Source organism: Hypoxylon trugodes, assembly GCF_022578975.1.
Source record: "Hypoxylon trugodes strain CBS 135444 unplaced genomic scaffold F4822scaffold_6, whole genome shotgun sequence".
Taxonomy (NCBI): domain Eukaryota; kingdom Fungi; phylum Ascomycota; class Sordariomycetes; order Xylariales; family Hypoxylaceae; genus Hypoxylon; species Hypoxylon trugodes.
The window spans coordinates 1,748,747-1,768,760 of record NW_026250021.1 but is presented as its reverse complement, the minus strand read 5'-3'; the positions used below and the strand labels follow the sequence as shown (position 1 = coordinate 1,768,760).

Here is a 20,014-nt window from a genome sequence, read left to right as displayed (position 1 = left end):
TCAGTCACATATGCCCCTTACCCCTTTTTGTGGCACAGCTCGGCTCCAGCATATATGCGTAGCTACTATTTAACTCTATCCACTAGCAAAAACGAAGTAATTTTTCATTTTATCACGTCCAATCCAATATTGTCTCATATCAAATCCAATTTCTGTCCCACGATGGCTAACACAAAAGAAACCATTGAACTTGAGGTTATCAGTTATGAGAAGATTTGTTCTCAGAATAATGCCGAACTCCAGAGGCTTTTCGCGGCCTGCCAGCCCCCACCCATAGGCCGAGGGATATTTTGGCTCGACTTCCGCGGGTCTAAGGGAGAAGAGGTGCTTCAACATCTCGCTTCTGTCAATGAAGGTATCTATAAATACTTTCAGCAACCCATCTCTGCCAAGATGGCGGATTTCCGCGAAGGCGTGGAAAGAGGGTAAGCATATTCACCCTGAAATCTCTTTTGGCATCTACCTAGGTACTCACTACCCATGAAATCAATAGTTTTAAGGACCATGACTCAATTATCGACACATTTGAAGTTTGTTGTACGACTTCCTGCCCCCCAAAACCACGACTGACAAAACGCTCAATATCAGATATCTCGTGATGAAGAAATTCAGGGGGAGCGCAGGCTTCCTCCTATTCTCGATGTCTACAAGACACAAATCTCGGGTATGTCGTCAATATGCGATACGGCGGCCAGAGACCTTACCTCTGCCCTATGCTCTTCGCTCATGCCGGGTACGTCATTTAACGTGATCCCGGAGAATGAATCTGACACTGGTATCAAACTCTGCTTGGTGAATGGGGAAGTGCCAGCTTGGGATGAAGTGGCAGAACCGCATACAGATTTTGGAATTGTGACGTTGGTGTTCTGTGATTTCCCTTCCCTAGAACTTGTTACTAGTCACGATGGCTCTGGCAAGCCGAATTGGGCCCTTATTGAGCCCCTGGAAGGTTGTGCCTTGGTAAACGTTGCAGATACGCTGCAGTCGCGTACTAACAACGCTCTCTACTCACCTTTACACCGGGTAGTGCAGCCTGAGGGGGGGCAGGCTAAGGGAGTTCCCATGACAGCTTACTACTTGCGACCCGAGCATGTAATGTAGCTAGCGTGAGCCTGTGCCGGTCCCGGAGACTGGAGGCAATCTCGGGAGAATTAGTCGAATCAAATTCATTCAATTATGTTGTACTCTCGTAAACACCCCCATATGCATCTATATCTCGACATTCTTGCGTAATACTCTATTAACGCTGTAGATATGATTTTAGAAGAACCAATAATAGCACGGACTCTGGTGCTGGCTGGTGGCTTCGCGCGCAATAGTGAGTAGCCGGTACACCACGTCCAAAGACCGATGGTCCACCTCATACTTCCCTTCCCTCTGCTTTATATTTGATACTTCCGCAAGACTCTCTTGTAAGTAAACGCCCTTAACATACGAGCATTAATCTAGGTAGTTTTATTTCTTTCTGGTGTGCATTATGGATGACACATACCCCGTCACTCCGCAGAACAAGATCAACAGATACAGAGACCGGGGTACGTTACTAGCTCAAGTCTGCATCCCTTGCTTCGTCTAACTCTCCACATGTAGCTACATATGACGCCGAAGTAGTCCATTCCATCGTAAATGAAACGCCCGTTGCGCACCTCTCCTTCATCCCCGACCCGTCAAACCCTCAACCTGTCGTACTGCCTATGATCGCTCAAATAGGCAAATATCCTTCCGACGAGGAGGCAGCATGCTATGTCCACGGTTACGTGTCCGCACGCATGTTTCGCCAGAACGATTCAAAAGGCGAAGGGTTTCCCGTCTGCATAGCCGCTACGAAAGTCCTCGGCTTCGCGCTTGCTGTCACACCTTTTAATCATAATTATGATTACCGCTCGGCCGTCATACACGGAAATGCAATGATCTTAGACCCTAAAACTGACCGTGAGGAGGTGCTGTGGGCTATGCAACTCATTACGGATGGTATTGTCCCTGGTCGCTGGTCAAACTCCCGTGTTCCACCCGATAATGCTGAGATGGCGTCCACACGCATCATGAAAGTACGCATTAGTAGTGCTAGTGCGAAAGTACGCGAGTTGGGTGTCGTGGAAGATGAGAAGAGCCTCCGAGATGAAAAGTCGAGGGGTATCGTTTGGACTGGCACAATACCGTACATTGAGACGCTTGGCGATCCCATTCCGGCGGATACAAACATGGTCCCGGCAGTACCAGCATACATTAAGGACCATGTTCGAGAACATAATGCGAGAAACGGGTCTTTGAGAAGTACGTTGTCTAACTTTGTGTCATTAATTTTTCGGGAATTAGAATCTAGACGGGTTCCATTCGGGATGGGTTTGACGTTGGAGCAGCATGGAGTGTAGCCTCAGACCGGTGTGCGAAAAAGGGGGTATCGGTGCGGCTAAACAGGATCAAAGGCCCATGCTAAGGGATCGTCGGACATTTCGATTGAACTACTAGGGATCCCACCCTTAGATAAACAGTCCAGTGTGCAGTGCTTTCCTACAGAGCACCAGGTGCGTAGTAATCTACTAAGTAGAAGTTAAAACTGTGTAGTTTCCATTACCAGGTAATAGTCCTCGGAGGATAACGGCGTATAACAACTTGAAATGAGGGATTAGGTAGTGATGCCGTAATTGAGTTACCTTCCAATACTACTTCTGATGACTGCTTACCATATAAAATATAATCCTGATAGAGAATCATGAGATCGGCACTTTTTCCGTATGTGTCCGAGTGTTCAAAGAAATCTTCGGAGATACCCCCATCCACTAGTGATTCATCGTCAAAATGTCAACAACTCAGCCAACGGGCAGAATTGACGAGCCTCGAATCATCGACATTGGAGGGAGCCAATTGAAGAGCTTCCTCAGCGGTATTCTCCATGAATCCTTGCTGTGGACGGACAAACCGTACTCTCTAGGAGCATACGGTTATTATGGACCTCGGATGTTGGTTGGTTTGGTCCCTTGTTCGAACCGCGCTTACCTTATGAACTGATTAGGAGCACCTAGTGACACTCGTAAGATAGTAGGGCTACTTGAAACTTTCGAGAAAAGCAAGAAGCAGGTCACCTACTACGGCATAGATCTATCGAGGCCGTCTCTTCATGAAGCGCTTTCGAGCCTTCGAGCTAACTATTTGTACGTGGAATGTATCGGGCTTTGGGGGACATGGGATGTCGCGCTGGAGTGGTCTAAAGTACACATAGATCCAGCGCGCCCAAGACTCTTCCTCAGCCTTAGATCCATATTCGGGAACGACCACTTTGATGCTGCTGTCTCGAAATTGCGATTCTGGGCACGGAATGCACTTACAAAGCCGCATGACTCCATGCTACTTGGCATGGATTCTACCGTAGACAAGAGCGTTGCACTTGCTGCATATACCCAGAATGACGGCCTATATGAGCGCTTCATTCGTAATGGTTATAAGCATAGTAATAGAGTCCTGGGAGAGGAGTGATATAAAGATGATGATTGGGCCTTCGAGATAGTAGTTCAGGATGAACCGAGAATGTATCGAGCTGTCCTCCGTGCTAAGAGGGAAGTGGTTGTTCGCCAATCTGGCCTGATTCTCGCGGAGGGTACTGCGCTTGACTGCTGGGAAGCCTTTAAGTACACACCCGAGGAAATGTACAAACAGTTTGACGGTGCGGGTCTCACTGCAGATCGACAATGGAAAACACCATCAGCAGAGATGTGTAAGTATGAAATATGTCTGTTTTCGTTGATGAGTTGAGCTAACTGTGATTCAATAAAATAAGATCTTTTCCACCTCAAGCGAACCGTGGCTTGAATACGTCGTACGTACTGTCTGCAGAGAGTGATGATCTTGGAGAGGGGATGGAGGGGTATTCTATCAATCAGGTTTATCTCTTTCATAGCATTTTTGCTCAGCTATAAAAATTTATCTGATCACTGGGTTGCGACAAATGGTCAATGGTATGTGACGAGAATACCAGCATAGGTTCTTAATAAGGGGAAAAGATAAAAGGTACATGTTAGAAAAGTGTTACGTCACTGGCGCACTGACACGTGCATGTCCCTCTAAATGCCATAAAATTACATAATCACAGTGTTACATAATCCAGCCACGCTCGAGACCGTCGCATTGGGGAACAATTAGGAATTCTTACTTTATCCAACTCTCTAAATCGCCAACACATACACCATCTTCCAACCTTCCGTCGATTGATACTCTTTTTATTTCCCATTTCGCATTAAATACGAATCGCACTCTAATCCGATAATAATTCTTTTAATTACCTTGTCAATATGGCCGATATTGCTAGCCTCGAGGAGGACATCAAGCAATACCAAGAACAGGTGAGTTGCGCCATCGGCTATCACGAACTCATTCCCATTTATACCGAAGCTAATTAATTGGACATCAGCTTGATGTCGTATACGCTGGTTTGAAAGATGACCCTGGTAACGCTGAGCTTCTCGCTCTCAAGTCTGAGTTAGATGATGCGCTTGCGCTATTGAACGAGACCCTTACTGAATTGAAGCCGACCAAGGCATCACCTCCGAAACCGAAAGCCGCATCGCCCCCGCCAGTCCAGGAGAAATGGTCGCGAGAGAACCATCCAGCATTTAAGAAGCCCGCTCCTCCCGAGGACAAAGAAGCCGATGCCGGCCCCGTGAATTACAAGGTCAACGACAATATTATGGCGAAATGGGTGTCTGGAGATAAGGCTTTCTACCCCGCCCGTATCACGTCCATCACTGGTTCCTCTACAGCTCCCATCTACGTTGTCAAATTCAAGAGTTACGATACAACGGAACAATTGCGCGCGAAGGATATTCGCCCCGTAGCACAGAAGAGGAAAGCCGATGGCACACCCGTCAACGCTGCCGGCCCGTTTTCGACCCCATCGCAACCGTCCGCGCCCTCAACTTCATCCAATCCCGGCGTCATATCCGCCGCCGCTAGTATCAACCCCGAGCTAGCACAGAAGAACAGGGAGGAAGCCTTGAAGAATGCTGGCGACGCGAAGCCCAAGGCAAAGAAGATCAAGGCGACCAAGGAGCTCGAAGCCGGCAAGAGCAAATGGCAGGAGTTTAATACCAAGTCGAAATTCGCCAAGGCGCACAAGACCAAGAAGGACAGTATGTTCCGGACGCCTGAAGGCGTCCACGGGAGAGGTCAGTCACCATCCAACTACATTCTAAGGTCGTGTTGAAATATAAGCTAACTTGAATATCTCTACAGTTGGTTTCACAGGTTCGGGGCAGGCTATGCGAAAAGATCCTACGAGGAGCCGCCATATCTACCAAGCCAATGACGAGTTAGACTAATACTAGCTACAGATAGTCATCACGCCACCACGTATAGGAGTTGCACGGAATTTGCATCATCGGGAGGGTTCAGGCTTAGGGATGGACGTTTATAGGCTTTGATCCCCTTTGTCCTTGTTTTTAAAAGCTTTTATGGATGCTAACGTAGCCTTCCGACTAGAACGCTCTCTTATCTAGTGATCGGTTCTTCTGACCGAGCTCTTGAGCATCAATACACAGTATTCAGAATGGAGAGTTATCTTACTATCCTCATACCCCAAGATACATGTAATTCTGGATTGATTTGCTAAATTCTCGTTACGGACAGGAACTCGAACGCTTCGCCGTTTATTGGTGAACGTACCGTACCCATTCAACACTCAGCTGAGTAGATGCCTCCCGGTATCATAAACCGTCTAGCCTTCATACGTAGAGCGTAATTAAATTTATTTCATTGGACGCGCGATACATATACAAAGCATCGTCGTACTGTGGTGAAGCATTACATTCCTAATTTGAACTGTAATGACTTCGCGATATTCATGAAGGCATGCGCCCTCTCGCTGTCAGGTTCTGAAACCATAGTCGGTTTACCTTTTTGACCGTCGTCCCCAATATTCTGATGTAACGGGATATCACCAAGTAGGTCTAAGGAATACTCCTGGCAGACATTCTTAACACGTTCGTTGGACCCGAACACTGCCGTATCATGGGAGCAGTGAGGGCAATGAAAAAGTGACATATTCTGGACAAGGCCGAGTAGTGGTACATCGACTTTCTTGAACATGTTGATTCCCTTGACTGCGTCCTTCACCGCGAGGGTATGTGGTGTAGTCACGATGACGGATCCTAAGTGAGGTTTTAGCTCGTCCGGAATCCCTTAGTTTTATACATCCACGATTGGTACACACTCACCGTCAAGTACAATCTGTTGCGTAATACTGAGCTGCGTATCGCCAGTTCCAGGAGGTAGATCGAGTATCAAGATATCGAGACCACCCCAATCGACTTCATGTAAGAGCTGTTGTAAGGCTTTCATAACCATAAGGCCACGCCATACTACTGGGGCGTCTTCGCCTACTAGATAGCCCATCGACATAGTCTTCACGCCGTAATTCGACAGTGGTAGCAATTGATTATCTGAATACTTAGTATTGGATCACCGTAAATAGGGGTTTTCTTTTAAATTACATACTATTGGATAACCGCGGCTCTTCGTTAAGATCGAAAAGCGTCGGTATTGAAGGTCCGAAAATATCTGTATCGAGGATTCCCGAGCGGTAACCCATTCGAGCGAAAGCTAGAGATATATTGGCTGCGGTGTAGTTGTCAACATCGAAGCACGAACCCGGTTGCAGTATGTTGCGAACTGACCAGCGACGGTACTCTTGCCCACGCCTCCTTTGGCCGAGGATACGGCGACTACTTTAGCTACATCCTTGATTTTGCTTCGTTTTGGAAGTCCGCGCTGCATGCGCGGGATCGATCCCGTTCTCGGTAGGCCCTTAGAATTAATGAGTATTTTCATTCTAGTTGGAAGAGAGATATCGAAACTCACAAGAGGATTTTCATGACTAAGAGTACGGAGAGTTTGGTGGAAAAGACGGCGCTGTATAGTGGCCATTTCTTATATTGCGACACGAACGCCAATATATGAGGTTTTACAGAAGATATCTCGTGATCATGGTGTATATCAAAACAAAATGTGTTATATAGTAATGATCTTATATACCAGTAAATTCAAATAAGAATCAGCCTGCCTCATGAACGAAATAAACGTTCCTATATCAGCAAGTGACGACTATGGTGAACTTCATAATTAGCAGGTTAGCTCCGGAATTAGTGGGAATGATAGGTACACTGTTCGGAGTTTCGGGGCACCCCTGCGCCCGATTATCCACTAATGGATACTGCCGACCGTCACCGCTAATTTTTTGTAAAGTTTCTTTCCTTCGCAGCCAGGGGCCCCAATTAATTATTTTTACTCACCTACAAGACAATTTATTTAGCAATGTCGAAGACGAAAAGCCGTGCGCGGCAATTCGCTGAATGGGCCGAGCGCCCGGCAAAAGGTACGGCTTCTTAATGCCAGAATAATTTTAATTTCTTGGGTTCGGACGACTGACTTTTGTTGTAGACTTCGATCCCGAAGAAGAGGTCCCCGATGAGGAAGACGATAGTGGTAGTGAAGAAGGTGTTGATGAAAACGCTGGTACAGAGCACTACGTCTCAGTAGGGTATGATACACATTTACGCGAAAACAATATCTTGTTTTAATGCCTACTAACAAGTGGTCTTACAGCAAAAGCAAACTTCGCCGTAAAGACCCAGTCGCACTAGGGCCCCAATACAGAGGAGCTCCCGTTAGCCGCTCAGCTCTCGAAGACGAGGACGAGGATGAAGAAAGCGATTCCGAAGAACAAGATGAAGACGACAACGATGCATCCTCATCTAATTACGAAGATGCCCTCCAAAACCTCGAGATCGACGACGATTTCGAAGACTTCGACGATCCTGATGAAGCAAACCTCGAAGTTGGTCAGGACGATGACGATGACGATGACGCCGAGATCGATAGCGACGATGCATTTAATGAGAGCGACGAAGAAAAGTTCAAAGATTTCGTATTCAGAGGCAGCTCGCAGACCATACCCAACAAGGGGAAGAGAGTAGTGAGACCTACTGCTGCTGATTATATGGTATCCGATGAGGGTGACAGCAGCGAGGGAGCAGAGCTCAATGGAGAAAGAGACTCAGATGAAGATGTTGATGACGAGGGTCTTGGTGGCTTTATAGATGATGAGGCCGAAGAAGATGACGATGACGACGATGATATGGACGAGGATATGGTGGATGGTGTCAGCAATTCGGATGACGATTCCGAAGGTTCGGACGAAGAGGATGGCTTGGAAAAGGCACCTGCGGCCAATGGCGCAAACCGCACGACAATACAAGAGATGATGAATGCTGGTCAGCGCTCCGTAACTGGTACCCTATCAACAGTCGCGCAAAAAGATGTTGCCAAAGGGAAAGCCGTTCGGCAACAAAGAAAAGCATTTGATGCATTACTAAATATTCGCATCCGACTACAAAAATCGCTTGTCGCAGTGAACTCATTTGGTTCAGTTGAGGATTTACAAGACCAATCTCAACCCTACGAAGCAGCCGAGGCAGCGGCACTCAGATTATGGAATACGATTGATGGTTTCCGCACGAGTATTCAATCTGATCCATCCGGGAAGACGGGACAAAAAAGGAAGCGAACCGCCGACATAGATACATCAAGTCAAGATATATGGGAAAATATGGAGGCTATCGAGCAAAGAGCCATTGCTCGTCGCAAAGCCGTGCTGGAGAAATGGTCAAGCAGCGCACGAAATATACGAATGGTGGATAGGTCTTCTCGCAAATTTACGAATACAGTGGAGAAATCTCTAACTGCGAGATTGGATGAAGAGTTAGATGCACCAGATCGGCTTGTAAAGCGGACGAGAACGCCACGTTCATGCGCACCTGCGCAAGTGGCGCAGAAAGTCAACGAAGACCCGAACATTTACGATGATGCCGACTTTTACCAATTACTACTAAAAGAGCTTGTCGACCAACGAGCAGGAGATGCATCGGGAGGTCAAGGAGGCCCTGCAGCTACGATTCGGTTCGCTGCTGTGAAGGAAGCCAAAGCGAAGCGACACGTCGATACTAAAGCTAGTAAAGGCCGAAAGATGCGTTTCAATGTCCACGACAAACTACAGAATTTCATGGCGCCGGAGGATCGGCGAAACTGGGAACAGAGCGCTATCGATAGGTTCTTCGGCACCTTATTCGGCCAGAAATTGGTACTCAACGAGGATGAAAACGAGGACAAGGAAGCATCAGATGAAGAAATTGGCGGCGCGCCAATTGAAAATAGAGGTATTCGACTATTTAGAGATTAATTTGAAAGAAAGCGACAATATTTTTCGCATTTACACAACCAACGGAGTTTTTATTGAGACACTTATGCTCGTGAGTGGTTCGAAAAGAGAAATGATTTTCGAAAAACTCGTATTTCCTTCACGATAAGTAGACCGACGATAGACCGTGATCGACATGAAACCCCGTATTTTATAACAGCAAAAGGCTGGGCAAACGAGATTCATAAATTCCCCTTTTCGCTCTCAACTGTATAATCTTCAATTATTGTATATATCTCTTTTCTATCGTCGAATACTAGGAAAGATGAATCGCTCACCCTGATACCGACTACTACGATTCCACGCCCAAGATAATCTACGATACGCCGAGCCCTAGCCTTCTGTAACATATGGACGTCATCGTCTACACATAGAGAGGAATTGGGTTGCATGGTGTCAGTAACGGAGAGAAATGCGACACATACAACAAATGGCGAGTCGCCTTGGCGGTTACTATGCCGATTCTCCTACACACACTGTCTTAAATCGGCAGATAGACTCACGATAACCCAATTTTCACCTACTTCGATCTTCAAAATCTAGTCAAGTTTCCCTGCCTAAGTTCTATACGGCGTTTCGAAAGGAGAAACTCAACCTACGACGGTGGACAATCGAACCCACTTCAGAATAGTTTGGCGGTTTTGGAAGTAGGATTTTGCTTACTCTAACCTTGGTGATAAGATGCTGACAGAACGTTCGCCTGCCTCAACAGGTTACCGTTTTTTGTCGTTCGGACCTCGCGATTGAGTTGCCGTTGGATTTCAACCTAAAAGCATATTCCAACCTTGAGACTATTCCGAATAAGTAGTTTCAGACGACTAATTGAAGGGACGAAGAATGCATCGTTACGCCGCAAGCTCGCATCGCCCTATCGTCGCAATGACTACTTGCAGCCATTTTGAAGGAGTCGATGGGGGCCCAACAGTATTAACTTCGGTGTCGAATTAGACCGGCGCGACGAACTACCAAGGGACGAACTCCTTAAGGTAGTTTCTGTTTTCTGTTTCCCGTTTCGAAACATAGCCAGGCTTTACCGACGCCTCTTTAGTGCGTTTATCCTACTTCAAACATCAATGCAAGTCATCCCAAGTGTTATGGGCTGAACCATGCCACTTGTCAAGGAGGCAATTGGTTTAGTACATGGTCGCTGAGGCCGAGGCTCTACCTACCTGGTACGGCACAGACCACGGGTTCATCCCCATGCAGGCGACAACGAGGGGATTCCTGGTCGAAAAGCGACTGGTAGTCAATTACGACCGGAGATGGCCCATGAAAAAGCATTGATACAGGCATCGCGCAGACTGGGAACATGTTACTGGTCGCATATACCTACCAAGAGGGTATCACAAGCTAGAACGACAGCGCATCACACTGGAGATATCTTCGAATGTCATCGAAGAATTATAGTCCGGTCGCGATGATGAAAGACACGTTACGTTGTTTAGTTTAAGTTACCTGAGCATGCGCGGCATTCATTAGAGTGCCGGCGGTATGAGAGATGCAGCTCGTCACCTGCATAACAACCCAGCGGAGTTGGGGTTTAGTCTGGACGTGGCCCGAATCAGCAGCTCTGCCGGCGAAGCTTTACTTTATTCTGACCCCTTTTCCCCTAAGAATTTCTTTTTCTTCGCCGCAATTCCTCAGGGCGGTTGGCAGCATTTATCAAGTCCCTGGCCGGCGCTTCTTCGGCCACGACGAGCTTCCCGTTTGGGACTGAATTAAGATCCGACCCAGAGAAGAAGAAACACTCGCCGCCTTCACGTCGTTGAATCCTCCAATCATGTCCCGCGCTATTCTTTTCATCTGGAGTTAGGATCCCTGTTAGAATGTATCCACGCGGTCCGGCGCAGGTACAAATTAACAAGCCATTCAATCAGGTGTTCTAGTTAAGACCTAAGACATTATAGTATCGACCCACCAGCGTCTAGAATTACACCGCATGTGAATTCCACCACGGGGGCTTTGGAACATGGAGTTTCTTCAATTTCTCCAAAGACGATAGGTTGTCGGCGTATAATTTAGTCAGATATTATATTGTTAATATCAGACATAATCATATTAGGTACCCGTCATCTGCCTATTTTCTCCTTCAATCATAAAGCTTTTATCCCGCCAAGGTTAGCTTCGGTAGATGAAAAATTAATGTTAATATCGATGACTTGGCCTCACTCCCCATCGTGATAGGTGATAGGGGGGGTATAGTATAGCCTACATGGTACATCTCATCTCATCATCCATCATCCACCATCTTGTTTTTTTTTTCTTCTCTCCAATGTCTTAGAATTTAGCATGCGGGGCGTCCGTCCGGGGATCTGCGCCAATACCGATCTTGTGCACCATCTACGATTTGGGCCCTGCGCCGCGATCATTATCGGAGTTTTTAACCCTCATTGGAATGTCGTTTCATCCACCACCCAATCAGGGTCTTCCGCGTTACCCAGCAGGTTGTGTAGCCTGGTTTCGTCGAATGTCTATTCGATCCCATACCCCCTTAATCATCCTTAAGGGTCACGTCGGCCTGTTAATTATCCACGCGCCGTTCAACTTTACGCTTGCACTTACACTTACATGTGCTTTTTTTAAGTAAGCTTACTTACTATGTAACTTAGGTAGGTACATGGAAGACTTCGGTCAATATCTGCATGAATACCGTTATGAGATCGCAAAGTAGGGCCTAGGCTCCGAGGGGGAATGTAACTCGAGCGGATACGTAACTCAACCGTTCCCAGACTCTAGCTGTTAGAATGTTACGCTCTGTCGCCGCTGGCATCTGAGTCCAATCTTACTTCTTCGCCCACCCAGTACCTCATCCCCAGACCATACTCGTGGTCTAGACGCGTGTATCGCTCACGGCTTCCATCCGTGCACTGGTGATGGCACCATGGACGCTCGAGACCCTGGTCACCTTCCTTTTCGAAGCTCACGAGAACCTCAGTTCCTATGGCGGGCTGGATGGACTTCCATAGTCCTCATTCTTAGGCTCGGCTGTCCCCTATTCACTCGCCCGAACCCCCTGTCTATACCCAACGTTCTCTTATCCGTCTCGGCCTTCTCATCTACCTCCCCTTCTATAATTATATAAAGTATGATCGACCACCATCTAGCGATAGAGGACGATCATCTCCCTAACCATTATTCACCTTACCCATAGTCTATACAGCTGGTCTATGACTTACATTCCTTTTTACCCAATCTAGTTGTTACAGCTACAAGTGTACATATTTTCGACACGACGTCATACTATACTATACTATCTATCCCTACCCAGCTGTATAAGAAGTCTATCCTTAAATACATACATACAATATGTCTATCAAATTCCTCGCATCCGCGCTAGCCATAGCGGCGTCGACGGTGTCGACAGTCTCAGCCGAGGGCGCGCCGGGGTACTCAGGGTTCAACACAGTATGGGCGGAGACCTTCGACGGGTCGGCGGGAACCAGCGTGAACGGAAACAACTGGAACATCATCACAAACCTGCACGTCAACAACGAAGTACAGACCTACACCTCATCCACCAACAACCTACAACTAAGCGGTGGCGCCACCGTGCAAATCGTGCCTCGAAAGGACAGTTCCGGTGCCTGGACCTCAGCCCGCATCGAGAGCAAGTACTCCTTCACACCCCCCGCAGGCGCGCAGACAATGGCCGAAGCCAAGCTCCGCTTCGGCGACAACGCCATCGCGAATAAACAAGGAATCTGGCCGGCCTTCTGGCTCCTAGGCAGCTCAGTAAACAACGGCGTCGCCTGGCCCGCGTGCGGCGAACTCGACGTCATGGAAACCGTAAACGGTATCCTAACAGGCCACGGCACGGCCCACTGCGACGTGTACCCAGGCGGCGTATGCAACGAGCCCAACGGTCTCGGCGCCACCGTAGGTATCCCCGATCAAAGCTGGCACAACTGGCGAATTGTCTGGGATCGCCGGGCGAATACTTGGACTGGTGAGACGATCACTTGGTACATGGACGGCGCACAATTCCAGCAGATCTCCGGTGCTAGCATTAACAACCAGAATGTCTGGAACTCGCTTGCTGCGTCGTCGGTGTACTTTATTCTTAATGTGGCTGTTGGTGGTGACTGGGTAAGCTCCTCTCCATTTAAATCTACGAATTTGAAGAATTTCGCTAACATAAGATACTACAGCCCGGCCCACCGAACGCCAACACCCAAGACGGCTACGGCAGCATGATGGAAGTTGCCTACGTCGCACACTACCTTTCCACATAAGGAGGCAGTTATTTTCGAACGGAGTTAAGTGGATGGGTGGGATGAGGTGCGTGGAGTTTTTGGATGGGATAGGGAGGCATGAGCATTGGTTTGACGGATTCTTCGTCCTTCGCTACACTGAACATTATTTTGGCATTTACTTTTGCGATACCTGCATACCATTCGCTTCCTGTACATACTTGCGATATCTTGTATATATCATGCAAATCACGAGCTATTTATCTCGACCCATTTTACTTGCACATTGTGAAATTTGTTCGTCGCGCGTTTATAAGAATTGACTAGAAGCTAACATGGGACGGACTGATGTCTTGAAACGCCTGCGGCGACAGATAACAGCATCTTAACCATATGTTTAACAGTAAGGCCTAGATGTTTCATTAACCCAGACCACTCGACGCTAGGGCACCCGTTATCTGTCTCGCGGTAACGACATGGACGTTTTGGGGGAATTTTTTTTTTTGGTTTTAATTAACTACACAAGAACCTAGGTATCTACCGTTGTATGTAGGATCATTAAACCCCGAATCCCTACATATCTAGCACCGTTCATTATGAACCTGAAAAACTGCACAGCCTCCATTGCCTGCAAGTGCAAAAGGCGAAGTGTCACTGCCGTCCTCCTCCACAATCTTATCGTAGTTCACGGCGTAGTCTTTGTCGCAACCTGGAGGTGGCCCACCCCTTCCCGAGAACCCTGCGGTGGTTGAAGGGGTACCACCCGCCGTGCCCGACAAGGCACGCCCGGGGCCTGGCCAATGCATGCATCTTCGCACACCGGCGAGTACGAAGAGGAGGCTCATTAATCTGCCCATTGAAATGTGACTCGACGATGCCACTCAATACCCCAGCATTCTCTTCATGCTCATCCAACGCATCTATAAGTAGTCGAACCCTTCAATGGAAGGCTTTTAACGTCTTTGCTCAGGATGGAGCCTTTTACTGTCGTGCTCAGGACACTCCACCTAGCATAGCAATGTCTGCAAAGGAGATTTGACGACATTTGGGTCGGATGCTTTTAACGCCTTTGCTCGGGGCGAGGCCTTTTAATGTCTTGGGCAAGACACACTTCATTCTGGTTCGATTTCCAACTAACGCTTCTATAGCCGCATAAATCGAGCGGTTTGCGCATCGGCCGATCGGGCTCGACTCCACCGTAGAAGTCCTCGTATTCCTGGTCGAGGCTTTCATCCACGCCCTGTTCTAAGTATCCATGCGCCACGGATGAATTGTCTTTAGTACTAGCTACATAGCCATCCATGTACTCATCAAACGTGAAAATATCACTATCCCTTCTTCTTCAATGCAAAGATCTCCTTGGTCCATCCAAATGTCCTGTGAAATCTGCCTGCGAAAATTTTGGCTATCGTGATGGGGATTTTAGGTCTCGGAGCGCCCTTGGGGAAGAGCTCGGCCGTAATCTTGGCCCTGTCATCCTCGTGTGCCCGTAAATCGTGGACACCGCCCCCCTAGCGTATCGTCAACGTTAGGGGACGGCGCCCAGATTTTGCCGCTGCGCTCCCATTGAGGGATCTCCCTATGGGACGATCTTAGTGCCCCAATAGGGGTAACAACCCCACCGAAATGAAGCGACCGGATCAGTACTCGACCGGTAAATCTGCATCTTCGTCCCGATTAGAAGCTGCGTCCTTCCAGGCCGGCCGCCGCGAAGCACCTAGTAAGGGTAGTAGTGCTTGCCTTCGCCTATCCACCCGGCTTCCTTGCGATAGCCTCGGTATCATTGACTAACCTCACCTCGCTGTTGGTTGTTGGGTAGTCAATGATACCGAGGCTACCTCAAACTCTACCTTGCCTCACCCTGTTGCGGGTCATTGGCATTGGTAGTAGATGAGCGCAAAAGGTCCCACCCCCACACCCCGGAGTATGGGTGGGCGTGTAAGGTGGCCGGAAGGCCAACGCTTAGAGATCAAAGCATGCGAAAAGAATCCGTACCCATCATGGGTAAAATGCCCACCGATTCCAACATCTTCGCAATTATTATAAGGAAGGGCGTGCTCTCGGTCCAAAGTGGCGTAGGTGTTATGCGCCAAATTACCTAGTCGCATTCCACTGCGGACTAAGACCGGATCTCTCTCGGGATTGAAGTGCTGCATTCTCCTCGGGTTGATGATACCATTCTCGTCAAACCACAAGCTCGTGTAGTACGAGGTGGTAGGGTGGGTAGTGGGGAGATTTTCCCCCGAAGGAAGATGGGAGTTTCCATAGACAATACTGATCAACTGCTCAGTGAGGCTCTCGGACTGGTCGGGAGGCGGCATAGGCCCGTAAGATTAGATGAAGCCCAGCATATGTGAAGTTTGGCACGGGAATTGCGGGCTTAATCGTTACCAGCTTGGGTGAATGCATGCGTGGTCGAAGGTTGTGATGTGATGACGAAGACGGCGTAGATTTCGGATTCGCATGTCGCGATTGTGCTAGAGATTGGTATACATTCGGCTTGAAGGTAGGCTAGACTGGCCGGCCTTAAATCGAGCGAGTGCGGCGACTGCGTTTCAAGTCTAGCCCAGATCCAAATGCTCAAGGTACAGATGGGCCATAACCCGGCCAAGGGCAACGATACTTTGCGCTCTTTTGTGTCGGGACCCGATCCCCGTGAGTCTGAGATATGGTGGACCTGAGATAAGTGGAATCTTATCTCGGTCTCGGTCGGCTGTGTATAGCCACAATACCGTTTCTTTACAGGGCCCTTCGCATTCTTGGGCCGCATAGTAAATGTTTTCGGGTGTAACTAACTTTGGCGATACCATACCGAGGTCAACTTGACGCTTGAAGCGATCGTGCCAACCCCGCGGCGAGCAAGCCTTCTATCTTTGACCGGAACGGCGACGGCGAGTTTGATCATCTCAAACAAGATATCCTTCCTTCCGATTCCGATGATGATACACCCATCATCCCGTCTGACTCGCCCGCCGCGATCGAACAGGAATGCTTTCGACCCTTTAATCGTTGTAAAAGGCTCATATAGCCCCTCAGAGGCTCCAGATGTATGTCAACTCGGAGCTCCTTGGCGATTCCTAGTCAACTGCTAATATGATTGTTGCCCTTCCTTTGCGGCCGATATCGAGATGATGAGATTTCGTTGCATCTCTCGCGGCTCGCAAACTTGCAACCGACATCAGTATTGAAATATAACTAATGACGGGTGTTGGCGGAGATCCGTCGTGATGTTCTCCTAACCGTTTAAAGTAAGCTTAATCTTTTGATAGAGATTTCGCCTATAGTAGCCGCGGCACATCGGTCGGAGATCCCTTGTTTAAATCTTTCCTCGCTATCAGATGGCTGCCGTCATCGGGCGGGCAGCCCTAACGCGTCCGGGGAATCTTCCTGGAACGGCTACGAGCCTCAGCTCGGCTCACCTGGGGCGATGTAGCCCGAGATACACCAGAAAAAGGCTTAGGGGCCGCCATTGTGTTGCCATTGTTGAAAGCGGCCTAGCCGCCTATCGAGTCTCACAATGTCCGGAATATCCCCCCCTTTATTTATTTGGTGCCTCGGAGGCGCCTTGACAATGGTAGGGCGTAAATGTGGGCAGTTCAACCAAATGCCGAACGGCGCCAAAAGGGCAACCAGATCTCTCGAGTTCGCCGTTTTCGCGCCGACTAGTTCAGCAACCGTGGTAAAGGCGAGATATCGGGCCAGGTTCAAACCTTTGGTCCTAGACACAGCGGTATGGCTCGTCGATCTTGCGCCTTTCCCCCCGAAATCTCTCTAAATACCGCCGACCATGTTATGGCTCCTTCGAGGCCTGCCGCCCTTTCTCTCTTCTCTTCGCAGATTCCCTACCCCTATTTCTTTTTATTCTTTCTTTCAATTTTCTTTTCCATGTAAGGAATCGGCGGGAAAGGGAGGAGAGGGGGTTAGGTAAGTGTACATCCCGACGCAAGTCATTAGTTCTGCATCGATAGACACCGCGTCTATGACACTCGCCGATCGAACATCACCCCGCCCGTGCATGCCCAGCCTTGCGTGGACACCTATGCGTTGAACATGCAGTAACTCCAGCGAGTCTGGCAAGTCTTGACGTGCAAGAGCACCAGCCAACCCTGAGTTCGAAAGCCAAGCCGACGCCCTCAGCATCCTGGTGACCTCTTGAACTATGTCTAGGACCTGCTTACTGTCACTCTAAATGCGCATATTACGCTGGAGGGTAATGTCGTTCATAATAGCCGACAACCGCCCCCAGCGACCCGGCATTGCGCGACGCTACCATGACGCTTCGGTTCCAGGACCTGAAACGTCTACCTAAGTAGTGAACAGTGCGACACTCCTCATTCCCCGCCCCTAGAGCCTGGGGAAACTGCAATATCTGTCAAAATTGATACAATAACTCAGTGGATTGCCGATGGGGATAGAAGTGCTAGGGGAGATTGCTTGATGGCATACGTGCCTCGGGATGGCTAAGAATACGTACCGTAAAGGCGAGGGTACAAGAAGACGGGAGCCAACTCGACACAAGGTGTGTTGAATGATGGACTCGACATCTAAAGAAGAAAATACCATTAAATAGACATCATAACGTGTTCCGTAACACTACATATATATAACCTATGAACATGGGAAATGGTCAGGAATCTTTGCCACGCAGGTGGGTTTAGGGCTTCTTAAAAATTTGAAATGAGCTTAAACTTACGCAAATGATAGTAGAGGTTCGGGTGACCTCTGTGCGACTTGATAGGGGTGCTTTTCGTGGCATTGTTGCTTGGAGTTCTGTAAAGGAAGGTGTGTTTAGATTGGCTGTCCTTGGTACTTGGTAGCGAGTGGTGTAGAAGGGGAGAGAGGAGGGGAATGGAGAGTGGGAGAAGGAACGCGAGTCACAGATGCGCAGAGACAGGATGAGCGAGGTAGAGATGGGTAAGGGCAAAGTAGAGAGAGAAGGGAAAGAGAAAGAGCGAACTTTGTGGGTGTATGGGAAAAAGAGGTAGATAGAGCGAAGTGAAGGTAAAATGGAGGTAGATACAGAAGGAACGAAGTGGGGATATTAGGATAGCAGTGAGGAGAGAGGAAGTAGAGTAGGTCAGGGGGAGGTATCAATAAAAACGAAATAATAGTGGGAAAGCAAGGAGAAACAGAAAGAGCGAAGTAAGGCCAGAGGAACCAAGGTACTAGTGGAGGTAAAAAAGGATAGAAAGAACGGATTAGGGATACCTACGCATGTGCCTACAAGTAAGTAGGTACATAAACAGAGGCGGAATGAGCGAAGTACCTATAGCTACGTACCTTATGTAGGTACCTAGGTAGGTACGAGGACGGAGGAAGGTAGCCTAGGGATAGATACAGAGTTAGAGAGCACAAAGTAAGAGGATCTAAGAGGGGAAAGGGAAAGAGAGGTACAAAGAACAAAGTAGGGACACAGGAATAGAGTTAGAAAGAGCAAGGTAGAAATACGGAGACCAAGGCAGAAGAGGAAGCGGGTGCCAGAACAGGGTGGGAAGGTGCCAAAACGGCGAGTGAGGGAGCAAGGCAGAGAAAGAGGTTTGCAGAGATGGAATCAATGAGGCGTGGCATGTAATCCTGGAGGTAGATTCCTCAACCAGACATTTTGTGAAGTATGTAGAAAGGAACTGGGCGGAGGACTCATGGGAACAGTGAAGGGGATTGAGAGTGACTACTTACCAGACAAATAAATTCGGCCTACCTTGACATACTAGACATCCTAATGAAGAGGTTAAGAGAAGGCCTGGTAGCTGAGGTAAGTGATCGATTGGGAGATGGAATGAATTGAAGATATACTAGTAGTGTTGATGTATAGGAAGGAGGTGAGAGGAAAGGCCAGCACACAAATGTGACAAGGAAAACGAGAAGTCCAAGAAAAGGTAAACGAAAGATGAATGAAAGTGTAAACGAAAATGTGCCTGTCGTGACGGGGGTTATTCCATTTGGTGTCTACCTAGATACATGTATTAGGACGCTTATTCCGCGTAACGGGGCAGTGAGGTCATCGTGGCCATTAGATCCCCACGCATGTAGTAACTTGGCAAGTATCCAGGTGCGAGAATACTCCTGTCAGGGCCCTATAGGCATGACACGTACCTATAACATATGAACTAGAGGTCCCTATTAGTGTAAATGCGTACCCGGAGTGTCTTCCTGAGTACCTAAATCACAGCCCTACTATAGTGAACTTCTACTAAAGCACCCCCTATAGTGACATAAGTTAGTGCACACTCAATACCTAAATCCACCTCAGAAAGCAAGCTCCAGGTGTCTACCTAGGTAGGTATATATGCGGGCATTTCGTCGACGAGACAATAGAAATGTTCAACACTTTTTTTCAATTTTTCTTTCATCTACCTACCTCTATAGCACCTGAATTACCTAAATATTGTAGCCCTATTTTTGATTGCACTGCATTAGCTGTTGTCTTTGATACGTACTGTAGACGACGTTCCATACAATATCTTTAAGAAAGCAACTCGAAGCATTGAATTACTCGCCTCCTCGGCCGAATCCCGAATCAAACGATCGCTCCATATATATGTGACTATAATTAATTACCATATGGTGGTAGGTTAGGATC

At 48.1% G+C, this 20,014-nt stretch overlaps 8 protein-coding genes across 8 annotated transcripts; 6 read left to right on the top strand and 2 right to left on the bottom strand.

Moving 5' to 3' along the window:
* Positions 1-162: 162 nt before the first annotated feature.
* Positions 163-1,101, top strand: F4822DRAFT_430424 (uncharacterized protein; the record flags this gene model as incomplete). The annotated part of the gene is made up of 3 exons (XM_051461292.1): positions 163-425; positions 494-530; positions 589-1,101. The coding sequence occupies 3 exons, from the start codon at positions 163-165 to the stop codon at positions 1,099-1,101; spliced, it is 813 nt and encodes a 270-aa protein (XP_051313452.1).
* A 134-nt stretch (positions 1,102-1,235) lies between these two features.
* On the top strand, positions 1,236-3,996 carry F4822DRAFT_444275 (uncharacterized protein). The gene is made up of 3 exons (XM_051463208.1): positions 1,236-1,535; positions 1,591-2,274; positions 3,014-3,996. Exons 1-3 carry the CDS (start codon positions 1,478-1,480, stop codon positions 3,472-3,474), a joined length of 1,203 nt encoding a protein of 400 aa, XP_051313450.1. The 5' UTR covers positions 1,236-1,477; the 3' UTR covers positions 3,475-3,996.
* On the top strand, positions 3,526-3,807 carry F4822DRAFT_430422 (uncharacterized protein; the record flags this gene model as incomplete). The annotated part of the gene is made up of 2 exons (XM_051461291.1): positions 3,526-3,712; positions 3,776-3,807. 2 exons carry the CDS (start codon positions 3,526-3,528, stop codon positions 3,805-3,807), a joined length of 219 nt encoding a protein of 72 aa, XP_051313451.1.
* Positions 3,997-4,286: 290 nt separating the features above from the next.
* On the top strand, positions 4,287-5,553 carry F4822DRAFT_444271 (uncharacterized protein; the record flags this gene model as incomplete). The annotated part of the gene is made up of 3 exons (XM_051463207.1): positions 4,287-4,337; positions 4,406-5,159; positions 5,227-5,553. 3 exons carry the CDS (start codon positions 4,287-4,289, stop codon positions 5,310-5,312), a joined length of 891 nt encoding a protein of 296 aa, XP_051313449.1. The 3' UTR covers positions 5,313-5,553.
* Positions 5,553-7,103, bottom strand: F4822DRAFT_290045 (P-loop containing nucleoside triphosphate hydrolase protein). The gene is made up of 5 exons (XM_051455003.1): positions 6,850-7,103; positions 6,666-6,795; positions 6,487-6,606; positions 6,207-6,431; positions 5,553-6,140 (listed from the first exon to the last, which is right to left on the bottom strand). The coding sequence occupies exons 1-5, from the start codon at positions 6,913-6,915 to the stop codon at positions 5,794-5,796; spliced, it is 888 nt and encodes a 295-aa protein (XP_051313448.1). The 5' UTR covers positions 6,916-7,103; the 3' UTR covers positions 5,553-5,793.
* A 154-nt stretch (positions 7,104-7,257) lies between these two features.
* Positions 7,258-9,326, top strand: F4822DRAFT_290021 (TRAUB-domain-containing protein). The gene is made up of 3 exons (XM_051455002.1): positions 7,258-7,363; positions 7,429-7,528; positions 7,594-9,326. The coding sequence occupies exons 1-3, from the start codon at positions 7,303-7,305 to the stop codon at positions 9,224-9,226; spliced, it is 1,794 nt and encodes a 597-aa protein (XP_051313447.1). The 5' UTR covers positions 7,258-7,302; the 3' UTR covers positions 9,227-9,326.
* A 2,537-nt stretch (positions 9,327-11,863) lies between these two features.
* On the top strand, positions 11,864-13,703 carry F4822DRAFT_407280 (glycoside hydrolase family 16 protein). Its single transcript, XM_051458474.1, has 2 exons — positions 11,864-13,330; positions 13,393-13,703. Exons 1-2 carry the CDS (start codon positions 12,551-12,553, stop codon positions 13,474-13,476), a joined length of 864 nt encoding a protein of 287 aa, XP_051313446.1. The 5' UTR covers positions 11,864-12,550; the 3' UTR covers positions 13,477-13,703.
* A 1,562-nt stretch (positions 13,704-15,265) lies between these two features.
* F4822DRAFT_289858 (uncharacterized protein) lies at positions 15,266-15,875 on the bottom strand. Its single transcript, XM_051455000.1, has one exon. The coding sequence runs from the start codon at positions 15,753-15,755 to the stop codon at positions 15,306-15,308; it is 450 nt and encodes a 149-aa protein (XP_051313445.1). The 5' UTR covers positions 15,756-15,875; the 3' UTR covers positions 15,266-15,305.
* Between the last annotated feature and the right edge of the window lie 4,139 nt (positions 15,876-20,014).